We start from the raw sequence: 17,453 nt of genomic DNA, 5'->3' as shown, positions 1-17,453 counted from the left end.
TTTTAAGACTGCATTGTTGGTTAAGTGCTTGTAAGCATTTCACTGTTGTATTCGGCGCACATGACAAATAACATTTTATTTGAATCCTCTTTTCTCAACACGGAGAAAACCAACAAATAAAACACTGACCAAACAGTTCTTTGGATATCAATCAACCTCCACTCCCTCAGCGGTGAATCTTCTGACATGTGATGAGATACTCAGGGTAAGCCTGTGTGTCGTTGAAGATCACAAACAGAGAGGGGTTGTCCGTCTTATCTGCCACGCTGTCGTATCGGAGGGGTATGTCAGAGCTCTCCTTCAGAGGTGCCGTCTTCATGGAGTGACTGCCCTGAGTGAAGTCCCCAGTCAGCACCTTGGTCACAAACACAAACTTGTGTCCGTCTGCGTTGGGGGGAGAATATTGATCCTGGATGGACAGGGCCGAGTTCACAGCAAAGTAGACCCCCTGACCGTACACAGTGGCTGCAGAGAAAAACCACAACGAGAGGCCAAATTATTACAGAAAGAGATAAAATAGGCCAAATTAGTAAAGTAGAACACTTGACAGTACACAGTGGCCGCAGAGAACAGCATATACAAAAGAGGCCGCATTACTACAACAGTCTACATCTTCTACAATGAAAATAATGATGAAATGAAAACGCTGATGAACTACAGAGACTTTTTTTTTATATATTAGAAGGCCTCACCATTCTTTCCACAGAAGCTTCTATTGAAGCCATGAACACAGATCTCTTTCACGCTGGTCTCGCTTGTGCCGTGGTACAGAGTCCGCTCCACTTCTGGGTCAGTGGTACTCTGATTTATACTAGCCTTCTTCAGTCTGTACTGGTTGTACAGAAGCCTATTCATCAGCTTCTCAACCTGGGAAATAAGATTAACAGAGCAATGGACTCCGACATCACTGATACAATACGAAGTTAATGGTTAGCTGCTGTAGACGTCGATAGATACCTTAACGATTCGGATTTCGTTGTGGAACTCCTGTATGGAGTCGTAGAAGTCTTTCACAACATCCCGGAACTCATCAGAATCCTTGTTCATTCTGGACGTTTCAGGCAGGTTGGACAGTAGACTGTAGTCCTCATCTGAAAAACAGAAACATATCGCAACAACATAAGTGCAATATAGCTTGAAGGAAAACGGTGCAACATTAAATAGCTTTGTTAATATTAAAATAACAGGGATATTGCATCAGTAATGAAATAGCATCTCACAAATGTAATTCTTATCCCCCCCGTAACAATAAGCTCACATACAGTATTTGCTAAGTTCTTTACCTTGCATCTCCGAGTACACGTCATCGGAGCTCAGCATCTTCCTGGAGATGGTGACGGACTTCCCAGAGGCCACGTTGTACTCCTGCATCTTCTCAAAGTTGATGATGTGCGGCAGGTTGTTGAGCAGGATGTCGACCTTTTCCTGCCTCATCTTCCAGGCGTTCTCCATGAACACTGTCGCCTCCGGAGCGTACGGGGTCTCCGTCCCTGGCGACGCCGGGTCGTGCCACGCCCATTGCACTGTCCGCAGGATGTCGGCGTCTGACGTCGTCGTGGAGATCCTCCTTAGCAGCAGCTTCATGTCCGGCATCGCACCGGTAACAAAGTCCTTGAACCCGGAGATGATTGCCGTAGTTCCCTGGATGGTGACCTCCACGGCGTGTTTCCTCTTGATGAGGTCCAGACACCACCTGATTGGTTGATTTAATTGACAATGAAACAATTCAAAAAGTAGTGGGCACCTATATTGAAAATTCCATATGATATTGTTTAATATCGATATGAGCGAGGCATATCGTAAGAGGTGTATTCTTCCTGTTAACCTACACTATTCTGTAAAAAGCATACATGACTGCTTCTGCATGCACAAAACCCTCTCACAGAGTTACCATGCCTGCTGATGGGCCATCAACTGTCGATGGGCTTCCCATCGTATTCAAATTGGTTAGGTAGGTTTTATGCTACAATAATAATCACACCTGGCCTAATGGGCAATCTGCAAGCAGTTGTCTGGACTTTACAAAAAAAGTTAACATTCACACAGTTGCAATGTATTTTATATAAACCAATATGATATTGAACTCAAATCGGGAAAAAATGCGACTCAATTCAATATAGATTTTCCACAAATAAAATACATAGAACTGTACATACACACGTACCTGTGATACGGAGACAGGCTCCTCAGGCTGCGGTGCACTAGCTTCTCCTTATGCTGTTTATTACTGACCCTCTTGTTCAGGGCAATGTCCACTCTGACCAGGTCACAACTGTAGCCTGCGAACACAAAGATTGTTGCCGAGTTGGCTGACTGAATGGCCTCCTGCAGAGATACCTGGACAGCCTGATCGAGGTGGTAGCCAGCAGTAGGGAGGGAAGCGGTAGGCATGGCGCCGCCATCATCCCGAGTCATCTTCGTCATCTTCCTGGACAGCTCTAGAACCTTCTGCAGCTCCTCCTCCTCCTCATCAGCCAGGGACCTCTTGGTGGTCTCCATAGAGTACTGGATGGCCAGGGACATCTGCGCCTCCTCCTCCAGGGTAGTGGAGAGTTGCATGGCCCGGGACATCTCTCCATCCTGAGTCACCACAGGAGCAGTAGCAACCACATCGTCACTATCCCCTCCCTCCACCAGGGGCAGTGGAGCCTCTTCCTCCACCTCAACGTTAGCGCTGTCCCTGTCTGGGCCCTGGTCAGAGCTCGGGGCCATGGGTTTCTCGGCCGGAAACAGATCCTCCTCCATGTCAGTGGTTCCGGTCATACCGGAGAGATCAGAGTCCACCATCTCATCTATGGCTGAGAACAGCTTCTTTGCCTCCTCTATACGACCTGGGATCAGTACGTAGGTTTTCAGTGAGAAATTGCAAAACAACAATCCCAATAGAATAACTACCTTCTCTGAACATTATTCTGGCCACCGTACTTCCATATGCTCTTTAGAGTCCAGGATGGGTCACTGTGCATCACTGTGACAAATGTTGTAAAAAGGAATTTACAAATACATTTGATTGATATGAGAAGAGTAAAATGAAAGTATGCACCTCTGTCTAAAGCTGAGAGGCTGTTGGACGTCTGCATAGTGCAAGTCAGAACTGATGTGGAGGCCTGTAAGGAACTTCTCTGGAAGCTCTGATGGGACGTCATATTCCACGCAGCCTCAAAGATGTCCTGTAGAGAGATGACAAAACTAGAATACACAACATACATACCAGAATACAGTGCAGTCGGAAAGTATTCAGACCACTTGGCTCTTTCCAGATTGTAACGTAACAGACATTTGTTCCCCCTCTCATCAAATCGACACAATACCTCATAATGACAAAGCAAAAACAGGTTTAAAAAAACGTAAATACTTTGAAGGAACTTTGGCAGCATTTACAGCCTTCTTGAGCATGACGCTGCAAGCTTGGTACATCTGTGTTTGGTGAGTTTATCCCATTTTTCTCTGCAGATCCTCTCAAGCTCTGTCAAGTTGGATGAGGAGCGTCCCTGCACAGCTATTTTCAGGTTTCTCCAGAGAGTTAAAGCCCTGGCTTTGACTGAGCCACTCAAGGACATTCAGAGACTTGTCCTGAAGCAACTCCTGCATTGTCTTGGCTGTGTGCTTAGGGTCGGTTCACCTTCCAACAGGACAACGTCACCCCAGTCTGAGGTCCTGAGTGCACTGGAGCAGGTTTTTGTCAAGTGTACTTCACTCCATTAATCTTTCCCTCGATCCTGACTAGTCTCCCAGTGCTAAGTTTCCTCTAGATGTGACACTTGGCATTCAGGCCAAATAGTTCAATCTTGGTTTAATCAGAACAGATAATCTTGTTTTTCATGGTCTGGGAGTCTTTAGGTGCCTTTTGGCAAATTCCAAGCTGGCTGTCATGTGCCTTTTACTGAGTGGCGGCTTCAGTCTGGCCACTCTGCCATAAAGGCCTGATTGGTGAGGTGCTGCATAGATGGTTGTCCTTCTGGAAGGTTCTCCCATCTCCACAGAGGAACTCTGTCAGAGTGACCATTGGGTTCTTAGTCACCTCCCTGACCAAAGCCGGGTGGCCAGCTCTAGGAAGTCTTGGTGGTTCCAAACTTCCATTTAAGAATGATGGCCATTGTGTTCTTGGGGGGCCTCCAATGTTGGTACCCTTCCCCAGGTCTGTACCTCGACACAATCCTGTCTCAGAGCTCTACGGTCAATTCCTTCGACCTCATGGCTTGGTGTTTGCTCTAACATGCACCGTCAACTGGGGAACAGAGGGCTTCCCGGGTGGCACAGTAGCTGTGGGTTCTGGGTTCGCGCCCAGGCTCTGTCGTAACCGGCCGCGACCGGGAAGTCCGTGGGCGATGCACAATTGGGCGCAGTGCGCGCTAACCAAGGTTGCCTGGTGCACGGTGTTTCCTCCGACACATTGGTGCGGCTGGCTTCTGGGTTGGATGGCGCTGTGTTAAGAAGCAGTGCGGCTTGGTTGGGTTGTGTATCGGAGGACACATGACTTTCAACCTTCATCTCTCCCGAGCCAGTACGGGAGTTGTAGCGATGAGACAAGTAGCTACTAAACAATTGGATACCACGAAATTGGGGAGAAAAAGGGGTAAAATAAAAAATAAAAAACAACTGCGGAACCATATATAGACAGGTGTGTGCCTTTCCAAATCGTGTCCAACCAATTGAATTTACCACAGGTAGACCCCAATCAAGTTGTAGAAACATCAAGGACGATCAATGGAAACAGGATGCACCTGAGCTCAATTTCAAGTCTCAAAGCAAAGGGTTTGAATACTTATGTAAATACATTTACATTACATTTAAGTCATTTAGCAGACGCTCTTATCCAGAGCGACTTACAAATTGGTGAATTCACCTTCTGACATCCAGTGGAACAGCCACTTTACAATAGTGCATCTAAATCATTAAGGGGGGTGGTGAGAAGGATTACTTATCCTATCCTAGGTATTCCTTGAAGAGGTGGGGTTTCAGGTGTCTCCGGAAGGTGGTGATTGACTCCGCTGTCCTGGCGTCGTGAGGGAGTTTGTTCCACCATTGGGGGGCCAGAGCAGCGAACAGTTTTGACTGGGCTGAGCGGGAACTGTACTTCCTCAATGGTAGGGAGGCGAGCAGGCCAGAGGTGGATGAACGCAGTGCCCTTGCTTGGGTGTAGGGCCTGATCAGAGCCTGGAGGTACTGCGGTGCCGTTCCCCTCACAGCTCCGTAGGCAAGCACCATGGTCTTGTAGCGGATGCGAGCTTCAACTGGAAGCCAGTGGAGAGAGCGGAGGAGCTCTCTCCTAAGTTTATTTGGGGGGGAAGTTTATTTGAGCGGAGGAGCTCTCTCTCTAAGTTTATTTGGGGGGAAAAAATTATATAAAAACATGTTTTCGCTTTGTCATTATGTGTAGATTGATGAGGAAAAATATTTGATCCATTTCAGAATAAGGTTGTAACGTAACAAACTGCGGAAAACGTCAAGGGGTCTGAATACTTTCCGAATGCACTAATACACATGTCTCTGAAATACACCATAGGCTTAAAGAGATTCTCCAGTACTTATACATTTTAGCCGGTAGTTCTCAAAGTAGCACTCATGACCCAAAATTGATCCTCAAAAATGGGTTAGTATGTCATATATCCACCACGTTATTGCTCTCTGTGCATCTTGCTATTTGTCACTCAAAATGGCAATGGACTGAAGCTCATTGGCTAGGACTCGAATTGCTAGGGGGGCTGGCCCGCGTGGGGGAAAATGACTCAGCAGTTTCTAGAAAAACAGGCCCTTTCAAAGTAGGGATTTCGTGGCTAACTGAGGTAAGACTAATTCTGTTCATACAATGAACAAAAATATAAGAGCAACATGTAAAGTGTTGGTCCCATGTTTCATGAGGTGAAATAAAAGATCCAAGAAATGTTCCATACGCACAAACAGCTTATTTCTCAAATAGGTTTACTTCCCTCTTAGCAACCTGACTGCAGCTCAGCGTCGTAACCGACTTCAGTGGGCAAATGCTCACCTTCGATGGGCACTGGCGCGCTGGAGAAATGTGCTCTTCGTTGATTAATACCCAGTTCAACTGTACCGGGCAGATGGCAGACAGCATGCATGGTGTCGTGTGGGCGAATGGTTTGCTGATGTCAATGTTGTGAACAGAGTGCCCTATGGTGGTGGGGTTATGGTATGGGCAGGCACAAGATACAGACAACGAACACAATTGCATTTTAGCGATGGCAATTTCAATGCACAGAGATACCGTGTCGAGATCCTGAGATCCATTGTCGTGCCCTTCATCCGTCACCACATGTTTCAGCATGATAATGCACGGCACCCATGTTGTAAGGATTTGTACACAATTCCTGGAAGCTGAAAATGTCCCAGTTCTTCCATTGCCTGCATACTCACCAGACATGTACCCCATTGAGCATGTTTGGGATGCTCTGGAGCGACGTGTACGACAGTGTGTTCCAGTTCCCGCCAATATCCAGCAACTTCGTACATCCAATGAAGAGAAGTGGGACAACATTCCACAGGCCACGATCAACAGCCTGATCAACTATGCGAAGGAGATGTGTCGCACTGCATGACCAACAGATGCATTTCTGTATTCCCAGTCATGTGAAGTCCACACACAAGGGCCTGATGAAGTTATTTTAATTACGGAATTACAATTCATATAAAATCAGTCAAAAATAATAGAAATAGTTGCATGTTGGGTTCATATTTTGTCCAGTGTAGATTATGCATGTATCAACTACACATCTAGCTCAAAGCGGGAGGTTTAAAGAAATACTTAGTAGTTACAAAAGTTCCAGAGCATGTCTTTAACCATACTTATCCCAATAAAAAATACAGCAAACCTTTAAAGAATCTATCAAATGTAGAGGAACAAATCCATGGCACAGAAAACAAATCCCTGTCTCTGTGCAGATTGTAATTTGGCTACCACATTCGCTAGTTAATTAGTAATGATAGTCTATATTAATGTCTTTATCATTGAGCCAACTACCTCGTTGTCCAGGGGTTCCCAGTGCACCTTCTCCATGTTTATGTAGACCTGGAACTTAGTCTGCATCTCCCTGAGGATGCTGGTCCCCTCCCCCTCCTGGATGAGGAACCGCGCCACGCCCGTCTGTTTCACCGTGATGGTTCTGGTCTCGGTGGACAACACCACGCCCCTCAGAACCTCATCGGCCATTTGACATGCCGCAGCATTGCCTTGGATCTACCAATCACAGTCACATGGATGATTAAAAGGAGGTGGAAGGTTTATAAGGCCATTTACCAAGACATCCGATACCCTTTTCACGATAGCATGCACATTTTAGCCATACTATACTGGCTGAGATTTTCTTTTCACACTGTCCTCTCCAGCATGTGTAACCAGTATAGATCAGCTTGACTCGGGAGAGTGAAAAGGGTATGAGAGAATTACAGCATATACTGTGTTGAATTTATATAATACAATGCATGCTTTTATGATTTTTCTAAAAAGTAAAAACACCTACTCTGAGTCCACAGACGCCATGTGCGTCTAGAGGGAAGATAGACACCTGGTTCATATCAGCCAGTAGCTGATGATGATGGGTCTGGATGTACTTCAACATGCCTGGCTCCATAGAGATGATAGCCTCTGTTTCAATGGGTGTACTGAGGAACTCCACTATCTTAGCCTGCTTCTCCTCCTCCAACCCTCTCAGTGTCAGGACATCTATCTGTCCTCTTTCGGACACCTTAGCTGAGCAAAGAGTCAGAGACTGGAGGAAGCCAGTCCACTCCTGGGCGTACAGCATACACTCGTACGCTCTGTCCAGAGGGATACTGAAGTCAGACAGCAGAGTCTTCAACATGCTACATGCCTGGCTCACCAAGCTGGGAGACAGAGACGTTACCATGACGACACAGTCCGACACGGTGTACATGGACGGCAGCCCGTTTTCTTTCAACGTCTGTAGCAGCCTGTCCTTCACTTCCTGTTTGGCCAGGAAGTGGGCCTTTTCTGGGTCAAAGGTGAGATGAGCCTGGGCCACGCCCCCAAGGAACTCCAACACAGCATTCTTCAACTGCTCCAGCGTTGGCCGGTCAGGCCCGGCCATGTGGACCCCGTCCTCCCTGATCTGGATGCTACAGCCTTGGTGGGCCAGCTGGAGGCTCTGGGCCAGGGGACTGGCCTGGAGCAGGGTGAGTTTCACCGGGTCTGGGACGGAAATGTGGCTAGACATGGTCTCTGGGGTCGAAATTAGGTCACCCATGCCTCCCTGGGCTGCCGCTGCTGCCTGGGACACAGGGGGGGACAGAGTGGGGACCAGAGGCTCAGAGGTACCCTTGTGAGAGGACTGAGAACGGTCACTGGTACTGTCTGCAGGGAGAGAATCAGTCTGTGATTGACCACCACTGTCTGTCTGCTGTGTGTTCGTTGTGCTACCATCTGATGTTCCATTCACAGAGGTCAGGGGAGAGGTCAGGGGTGAGGAGGAGCTGTCCTCTGATTGGAGGAAGGAGAAGTAAGGCCTGACCGTCAGATCTGTCTCCTCCAGTTTATGTGATTGTTTAAGGACACGTTCCACTGCTGTTAGATACAATAACAAGGAAGGGAATAAAATGCATTCAACAGCTGCATAGAATTTGCATGATTTAGAACCCGGCTTTATAGCTTTTATGTTGCATTGACATACACTACCAGTCAAAAGTTTTACAACACCTACTCATTCAAGGGATTTTCTTTATTTTTACTACTTTCGACATTGTAGAATAATAGTGAAGACATCAGAACTATGAAACAACACATATGGAATCATGTCGTAACCCAAAGTGTTAAATCAAAATATATTTTAAATTCTTCAAATAGCCACCCTTCGCTTTGATGACAGCTTTCCATTCTTGGCATTCCTCAACCAGCTTCACCTGGAATGCTTTTCCAACAGTCTTGAAGTAGTTCCCACATATGCTGAGCACTTGTTAGCTGCTTTTCCTTCACTCTGCGGTCCGACTCATCCCAAACCATCTCAATTTGGTTGAGGTCAGGGGAATGTGGAGGCCAGATCAACTGATGCAGCACTCCATCACTCTCCTTTTGGTAAAATAGCCCTTACACAGCCTGAAGGTGTGTTGGGTCATCTTCCGATTGAAAAGCAAATTATAGTCCCACCAAGCGCAAACCAGATGGGATGGAGTATCGCTGCAGAATGCAGTGGGAACTACACATGTGGAGATCATCCGTTCACCTACTCTGCGTCTCACAAAGACATGGCGGTTGGAACCAAAAATCTCCAATTTGGACTCCAGACCAAAGGACAAATGTCCACTTGTCTAACGTCTATTGCTAGTGTTTCTTGGCCCAAGCAAGTCTCTTCTTATTGGTGTCCTTTAGTAGTGGTTTCTTTGCAGCAATTCGACAATGAAGGCCTGATTCACACAGTCTCTAAACAGTTGATGTTGAGATGTGTCTGTTACTTCAACTCTGTGAGGCATTTATTTGGGCTGCAATTTCTGAGGCTGGTAACTCCAATGAATTTATCCTCTGCAGCAAAGATAACTCTGGGTCATCCTTTCCTGTGGAGGTCCTCATGGCGCTTTATGGTTTTTGCGACTGCACTTGAAGAAACTTTCAAAGTTCTTAACATTTTCCAGATTGACTGACCATGTCTTGAAGTAATGATGGATTGTCATTTCTCTTTGTTTATTTGAGCTGTTCTTGCCATAATATGGACTTGGTCTTTTACCAAATAGGGCCATCTTCTGTATACCCCCCCCCCTTACCTTGTCAATACACAATTGATTGGCTCAAACACATTAAGGAAAGGAATTCCACAACTTTTAACAAGGCACACCTGCTAATTGAAATGCATTCCAGGTGACTACCTCATGAAGCTGGTTGAGAATGCCAAGAGTGTGCAAAGCTGTCATCAAGGCATAGGGTGGCTATTTGAAGAATCTCAGATATATTTTTATTTGTTGTACACGTTTTTGGTCACTAAATGATTCCATATGTGTTATTCCATAGTTGTGATGTCTTCACTATTATTCTACAATAAATAGTAAAAAATAGTAAAAATAAAGAAAAACCCTTGAAAGAGTGGGTGTTCTAAAACTTTTGACCGGTAGTTACAAAATCTAACATAATTACTTTAAAAACTGATACAACAGCTAAAATGTAACCGCTTGTACACAAACAGATGAAGCCCTTATGGATGACGTCCTTAATAACTTACATCCAAACAAACATTCGGTAGAGATACAGTACATAAAAACATTTCTAAACCTACAGTCAAAGTCCAGGAAGGAGACCCTGGCAACCCCCTCTGACATCATGGTGACCTCCTTAACTTCAAGGCGCCCGCCCCGTTGACTCTCCAGGTACAGAGTAAGCATGTCTGCTGTGATGCTGGGGTGCACGTTCTCCATTAGGATGGAGTCAGTTTGATCGATCTGTTCCAGAGCGATCTGCGCTCCATCCAGAGGCTTCTTAGAGATCTTTGAGCAAAGCTTCTGGAAGTCTGTGCATGCAAAATAAGGAGGAATTCACAAATTAACTATATTGTAAGCAAAAGCAGAGCCAATTACAATATATTTGTAATATTGTTTCCCAAATCATGAGCCGTCCTCAATTACTTAAAATCTACGGTTTGATTGTGATGATACTTAACTTTTATCCAAAAGGGGGGGGGGGCTCAACACCCCTGAATGAGATGTGCTTGTGTCTGTGGTCGAGCAACTAGTCTCTCCTTGAGTAACAGGGGGCGTCTTTGCATCAATACCGGTATATTGTAAAATATGGTTTACCGCTGAGCCCTAGTTGCGTTTATATTTTTGTTCAGTATACTTCCATAAAAATGTTTGAACTGGTATCCGGGGGACCTTCAGATGAGTCTTGTAAGGACTGTGGTCATCCGATAGCAACACAACCGACATGTAGCCCAAAATGTTCGGACACTATAGACAGAAGTTGGCAGATCAATAGTACCGACTTCGGACAAGTCCCTCTTGTGTTCGAGAGGGGTCATAATAGTTTGTAGGTCAAACCGTTCGGACGCTAGAGAGAATTTTGTGAGAAGACCAATTTTCTGGATGTCTCATGCTATTTTGGGGGTCTCGCCTATGGCGGCAGAACAGCAAGGACCGAACCGGCCCTGCACATGGCTACTTGCAACTTTCGCTTTGATCTCAAAACAAACACGTCTACGCATACTGTAAACACAGTCCAGTTCAAAGTAAATGGCACAGATCCATATATGGCAATGGTTTATTTGCATATAGGCCTACTGCAGTTCTGATTAGTTATGTCGCACCGGTGTGTGTAGAGTTCAGGCCGAGTCGTGCGTGTCAATACAATCCTACTCAGATGCGTTCTGCCTACAAAATCTCTTGCATAGTTAGTTTTGTTTCGAAATGTTGCATTGAAAGTGGATAATTTAACCGCGTTAATTCGATCACAATTGACACAGTAAAGGGAAACGTTTATAGCGTTAACTAAGGGGGAAAACTCTAGAAAGTTTAGTGCTTCTCTGCACGGCCTGATATTTCTTCTGCATGGCAGTTCCGGTGAGCTGCGCGCCTGCCGCAGCTTAGATGGAACATTGGTCTCATGGTCTAACAAATACCGCTCTGGCTCTGTCACTTTTAACCGCAGATGTGGAAGTGCGACATCGGTGGATGCGGTGGATAATAATCTCTTTGGCTTAAACTGGCAGATTGTTATGGAGATACATTTATGCTAATTAGATGTCCGCAGGACTGCGGAAATCGACTCTAGGGGATTCAACTTAATAGGAAAACCCCAAACCTTTATTGAAGGCCTGATGGAAGTGTACTAGGACCAGGTCCCTGCCAGGTGAGGGGTATAGAGTGTAGTCGTGAATGTCCAGCCCCATCATGTTCTCTACATACAGCTCCACCAGCTCCTGACAGCTGGATGGGTTAACCCCCCGCAGCAGCAGCCTCCGTGGATCCTTACACGCAGGCTTCCTCACGGTCAGCTCAGCATTGCTCAGGACATGTGCTCTTTTAGACAGGACCCTTGATGCAACTGTCAATCAAACAAAGACATAATCAGCATGCCATGGATGAATAGTTTTTTGGTGCAATATTATCATGCATTTGTGGACCACAGGACGACTAGTTGTTGCTAAGACATCAGACTTCTGTGGATCCAGGTAAAGAAAGGAAGTCTGATTATGATGTGTAGGTTCATAATGTGAAACTTATTGGCCTTAAACATATCAGATCCCAATAATTACACAGACTGAATGCATTCTTACCCTCCGCCTCTTCAAACAGCAGTAAGGCGCGGCTCCCTTCCAGCTTCACAGACACCAGATCACCTCCCCCAGAACGACGCTTGTTCTCAAAGTACAAATACAACAGCTCATCCTCCACCTCCTCTGGTACTCCCAGCACCTCCACTGTCCGGTTCTCTTGGCTTTCAGCAGACATCCTGACATAGAGGCACAGGAACAATCAATGGGATTGATTGACTTGCAAAGTACAAGGTGTAGGTACACACACACACAAAAGTATGTAAACACCTTCAAATTAATGGATTCAGCTATTTAAGCCACACCTGTTGTTGACAGGTGTATAAAATCGAGCAGGTGTATGCAATCTCCATAGACAACCATTGGCAGTAGAATGACCTTACTGAAGAGCTCAGTGACTTTCAACGTGGCCCCGTCATAGGATGCCACCATTCCAGCATGTCAGTTCGTCAAATTTCTGCCTTGCTAGAGCTGCCCCGGTCAACTGGTAAGTGTTGTTATTGTGAGGTGGAAACATCTAGGAGCAACAACGGCTCAGCCGCGAAGTGGTAGGCCACACAAGCTCACAGAACAGGATCCTCGAGTGCTGAATCGCACAGCGTGTAAAAAAAACAACACATCACTGAGTTCCAAACTGCCTCTGGAAGCAACATCAGCACAATAACTGTTCGTCAGGGAGCTTCATGAAATGGGTTTCCATGGCCGAGCAGCAGCACACTAGCCTAAAATCATCATGCACAATGTCAAGCATCAGCTGGAGTGGTGTAATACAAATATCAAAATAAGCTTCGAATGTAGTCCTCATCTACAATACGCTTCGTAAGAGACTGTACTTTATCAAAATGCTGGGATCTTTTATTGTACAATACTGACTGTTTTACAAATCTTTCATTGAGAATATTTAAACATTTTGCACTGTTTGTTGGTTTGGCATCAGCCAGAAAAGTATGCTGAGAAGGATTATCACCACCGCAAATAAGGTACTTGGGAGTCAGACAGGATTGGATGAGTCAGACATGCTTGGCGCTCAGCAAGGCTCACAAAATCATTTTAGACCCAAGCCACCCCCTGTACCCAGAATTTGAACTACTCCCCTCTGGGTGCAGTGAAAGGGCACCCCCCAGCAGGAAAAACAGAACTAGACAATTTGCACCAGGTGTGATATCCCTCCTAAACAGCTCGAGCTAATATTCAAATGAACTCAGTAAGGCCAGCAGGCTAGTCTCTTATTGGTACGTAACATGAATTTTGTATAGTCATCTACTGTATTTAAAGGCCACTTTATTCATCAGATTTCTTGTGTAATTTACCCCCTTTCTACCGATCTGGTCTCATCTCTGCAACTGTCCAATGGGCTCGGCGGAGGCTTCCTCCGAAAGACCACTTAACCGCACTCCTTAACACCCGCCAGCTTAACCCGAAAGCCATCCGAACCAATGTGTCAGAGAAAACACCATTCAACTGGTGACCGGGGTCAGCCGACAGGCACCCGGCCCGCCTCAAGAAGTCGCTAGAGCGCGATGAGCCAACTGCAAATGAAGCCCCACTGGCCAAACCCAGACAACGCTGGGCAAATTGTGTGCCGTTCTATGGGACTCCCACAGCCGGTTGTGGCACAGCCTGGGAATGAACCCGGGTCTCGAGTAACGCGTCTAGCACTGAGATGCAGTGTCTTAGACCACTGCGCCACTCTTCCAACTTTGTTGTAACAGTTTGGAGAAGGCCCTTTCATGTTTCCCCCCGTGCAAAGGAAGGTCCATACAGAAATGATTGTCAAGATCCGTGTGAAAGAACTTGACTGGCCTGCAGAGACCTGACCTCAACCCCATCGAACACCTTAGGGATGAATTGGAATGCCGACTGGGAGCCAGGCCTAATCGCTGACTAATGCTTGTGGCTGAATGGAATCAAGTCCCCGCAGCAATGTTCCAACATCTAGTGGAAAGCCTTACCAGAAGACTGGAGGCTGTTATAACAGCAAAGGGAGGGGACCCACTCCATATTAATGCCCATGATTTTGGAATGAGATGTTCAACGAACAGGTGTCCACATACTTTTGGTTATGTAGTGTACGTACTGTATCATAGCCAGCACAGACAGGGCTAGTATGAACACATCTACAGCCAGGTGTGTATTGATTGTGTAATGTGCATTGATCACAAAAATGTATCCTACTTGGCTACATAAGTCAGGAGTTAAGTTGACTTAAATAAAAATCAAACAAATACATCGCTGAATATAATAGAATGTGGTGGATTTTATGAACATTAGTAACGTCACTAATTTTCGATGAAATATAAACTGAAACTATCCACGGCGCACAACATCGCAAGTAGCACAAAGAGCAAATGGCACAATTACATAAAGCATTAATAACTCTCGCTGGGTATAAATATGAATTTGCCCTTAGCTTTGAAACACCTTTATTCGAAGTTTAAAGGAAAAACTTACCTGGAATACAAGCATTCTCAGATCACGACGCACAGAAATGGCTTCATTGGCGATTTCTTCTTCTTTGGGATTGGGTTGGCGGGTCGTATACAGTTTAAGGTGCATACACTGCCACCTACTGTACTGGATTGCGAAGCCAGACAGCCTACATACATTAAATTCTCTTCATTTTTTCCGTTCCTCGAAGAAGGTGAAAGAGACTTGACACCACTCCCCCCCCCAATACACCACCCAAACCCCATCCAGCCTCTCCAACCCTTTCAGACAATATCTACATCATACAGTTCACAAAATATCAACACATGCTACACCATTTCCTCCTCTAAACACTCCACAGACCTGTTTCATGTCTCCCTACCATCCACAACGTGGCATTCAAACCTGTGTTCCCAACCCGTAATCTACTCCACCCAACTTCCTCTTCTACATCCCATACACCCCACCTCGTCCTTTAATGACCAGAGCACACAATAAAATTGCCTCCCCTTACTACTAATACCCCACTCCATTTGCCAAAGATTAAGCCCTTTTGCCCTGATCAAGGACTTCACTTCCCTGCGGCCCAACGGACCTGAATATCTAACAACTTCTTCTTCTTCTATGATATCATGGTGGTCCCCAAACAATGGTTTAAGTGCATGCCGCCACCTACTGCTCTGGAATGTACGATCAATCACGATCTGCCCAATTCTGTACTAGCATAAAGTATTAAGTTATCTAAACCAAATAAATCCTTAACTTCTACCAAACCCTCCCCCCTCCCCACAAAACCCCTCCCCTACCCCATTAAACGTATATATCATGCTGAAACACTGCGCCCTTAGGATTGTTCAGCATGTCAATAACCATTTATCAGTAACATTTACCTGTTACCCCCATCTGTTTTACCGCCTCCACAATAACCTTCAACCTGGCTTTTCTGCTTTCTGCAACCCGAGTCGTATTGATAACCTTACCAATAAAAGCTATGAAGTCAAATTCATTCATTACCAAAGTCCTTTGACACCGCACATTCACGAGCACAAGATTTCTGAACTGGGCCTCCACACTGCCAGGACCATCAGAAGCACCAGCCCAGACAGTAGGTCCACTTACTACAGGTACATCCATGTAAGATCCATCAGTCCACACGGTAGTTCTACCAATCTGTTTTATGGCCTCTGCATTCGATACATCATGACTGATCCCGTATCTCTGAGCCTCTAGCATCTCTCTGTACATGGCATCCAACAAATGCTGCACTTATGTTCTGCCCTATAATTACAGCACTTAACCTTCACATTGTTTCCACATTCACCGTAACCATGTGCCCCTCCACACTTGGCACACATTTTCTTTCTTTTACACTGAGCAGCTACATGTCCCATTCTTTGTCATTTAAAACACCACAGTGCACATGGGACAAATTCTCTAACATTGAAACTAAGGAATCCTATCTGTACTTTTCCCGGCAAGACTTTCTCAAACCTCAGCATCACTGATAAGCTTTCACGACTTTGATCAACCTTTAGGCTTAAATAACTCTTCCTTCACATTTTGTTTAATATCATCTGTGGACATACATATTGGGACGCCAGTGGGACTCCCCTCAACCTAGCATAAGCACCAGGGACAGACATGGCTTTTAATCTTCTTCCCATTAAGCGTTTCCATTTTAAAAATCTTATCTTGTTGAGCCTGGCAGCCACAGAATATTAACAATCAACCATTTCCAATGAGCCGAGCTAATTTCACTTCACATGCCTCTTTCTCTATGACATTAGTTAGACTGATAGGGTGTAAGTGAGGCCCTGTGGTCTCATCAAACACTATCACCACTTTCCACTCCAATACATTATTACTCTTGCTTCCTACCTTGGCTCTCTTCATGATTTCTTTACTAGACGCTCCACTGCTTTCTGTACCATGATCTCTCTTCTTCCTGTGTCTTGTCACTACTGACCATTCCGGTCCTTGATCAGAACTAACATCCGTATTGTTTGCATTCCAGCACAGCTGTTTCTTCAAACGCTTTCTCCATTTCCTCCACACTACACGCCGCCATTTCCTCTACAATGCCCCGCTTCCGTGCTACTCTCTTTGCCATTGAGCAATCATATCTACCCTCTCTACCACACACACTCTCAGGACCTTTGAATGTATCCTATCCCGGAGTTTTGGCTGCCGATCCATATACAAAGCACCCATAATCCAAAAATGACCTGATCAATACGTGGTACATGTACAACAGTGTTTGTCTATCTGACCCCCAATCACCTTACTACACTTAATACGCTCAACATGTCTCTTCGATGTAATCCTCTCATCAAACCACATACCTAAATACTTAAACTCAGACACCCTGCCTATATCCTGACCGTATATTTTCAGCATAACATCTTTAACCGTCCTGCTAGAATACACCATAAAGCAGGACTCGGCCACAGACATTCTAACCCCCCATGTTAGAGACCAATCTTCCACAACTCCTACAGCTTCTTCCTCATCACATATTTCACATTCCCACTTCTCTTCTACCCCATTGACAATTCTGACCCCAACATGACTCGATCGAACAGGAAGTCCATGATCCAGTTATGCAGACGTCCCCTAATGCACTCAACTTGATCAACAACCCTTCCCTCCAAATGGTATCGTAAACTTTCTCAATGTCAAAATACACGACACTCATCACCTCTTTGGCTATCTCTGTACTAACTGTCACCAGGGCCTTCTCTGCAGACCTTCCTCTACTGAACCCACTCTGTGCCACGCTCATCACACCCCTAGCTTCCAAGA

At 45.6% G+C, this 17,453-nt stretch overlaps 1 protein-coding gene across 3 annotated transcripts; it reads right to left on the bottom strand.

Moving 5' to 3' along the window:
- Positions 1-57: 57 nt before the first annotated feature.
- On the bottom strand, positions 58-17,393 carry LOC135552079 (protein mono-ADP-ribosyltransferase PARP10-like). 3 transcript variants are annotated; one of them, XM_064983468.1, is made up of 13 exons: positions 16,530-17,392; positions 14,676-14,820; positions 12,228-12,403; positions 11,753-11,995; positions 10,236-10,466; positions 7,479-8,539; positions 6,980-7,195; positions 3,044-3,170; positions 2,165-2,831; positions 1,284-1,693; positions 958-1,091; positions 693-867; positions 58-465 (listed from the first exon to the last, which is right to left on the bottom strand). In XM_064983468.1, the coding sequence occupies exons 3-13, from the start codon at positions 12,400-12,402 to the stop codon at positions 167-169; spliced, it is 3,738 nt and encodes a 1,245-aa protein (XP_064839540.1). In that variant the 5' UTR covers position 12,403; positions 14,676-14,820; positions 16,530-17,392; the 3' UTR covers positions 58-166. The 3 variants fall into 3 exon arrangements, with proteins under 3 accessions (XP_064839540.1, XP_064839541.1, XP_064839539.1); XM_064983469.1 differs by lacking the exon at positions 14,676-14,820 and having other exon boundaries at positions 16,530-17,393; XM_064983467.1 differs by lacking the exon at positions 16,530-17,392 and having other exon boundaries at positions 14,676-14,876.
- Between the last annotated feature and the right edge of the window lie 60 nt (positions 17,394-17,453).

The sequence above is a fragment of the Oncorhynchus masou genome, chromosome 13, assembly GCF_036934945.1.
Source record: "Oncorhynchus masou masou isolate Uvic2021 chromosome 13, UVic_Omas_1.1, whole genome shotgun sequence".
Classification (NCBI taxonomy): Eukaryota; Metazoa; Chordata; class Actinopteri; order Salmoniformes; family Salmonidae; genus Oncorhynchus; species Oncorhynchus masou.
This window is presented reverse-complemented; position numbering and strand designations above follow the sequence as displayed.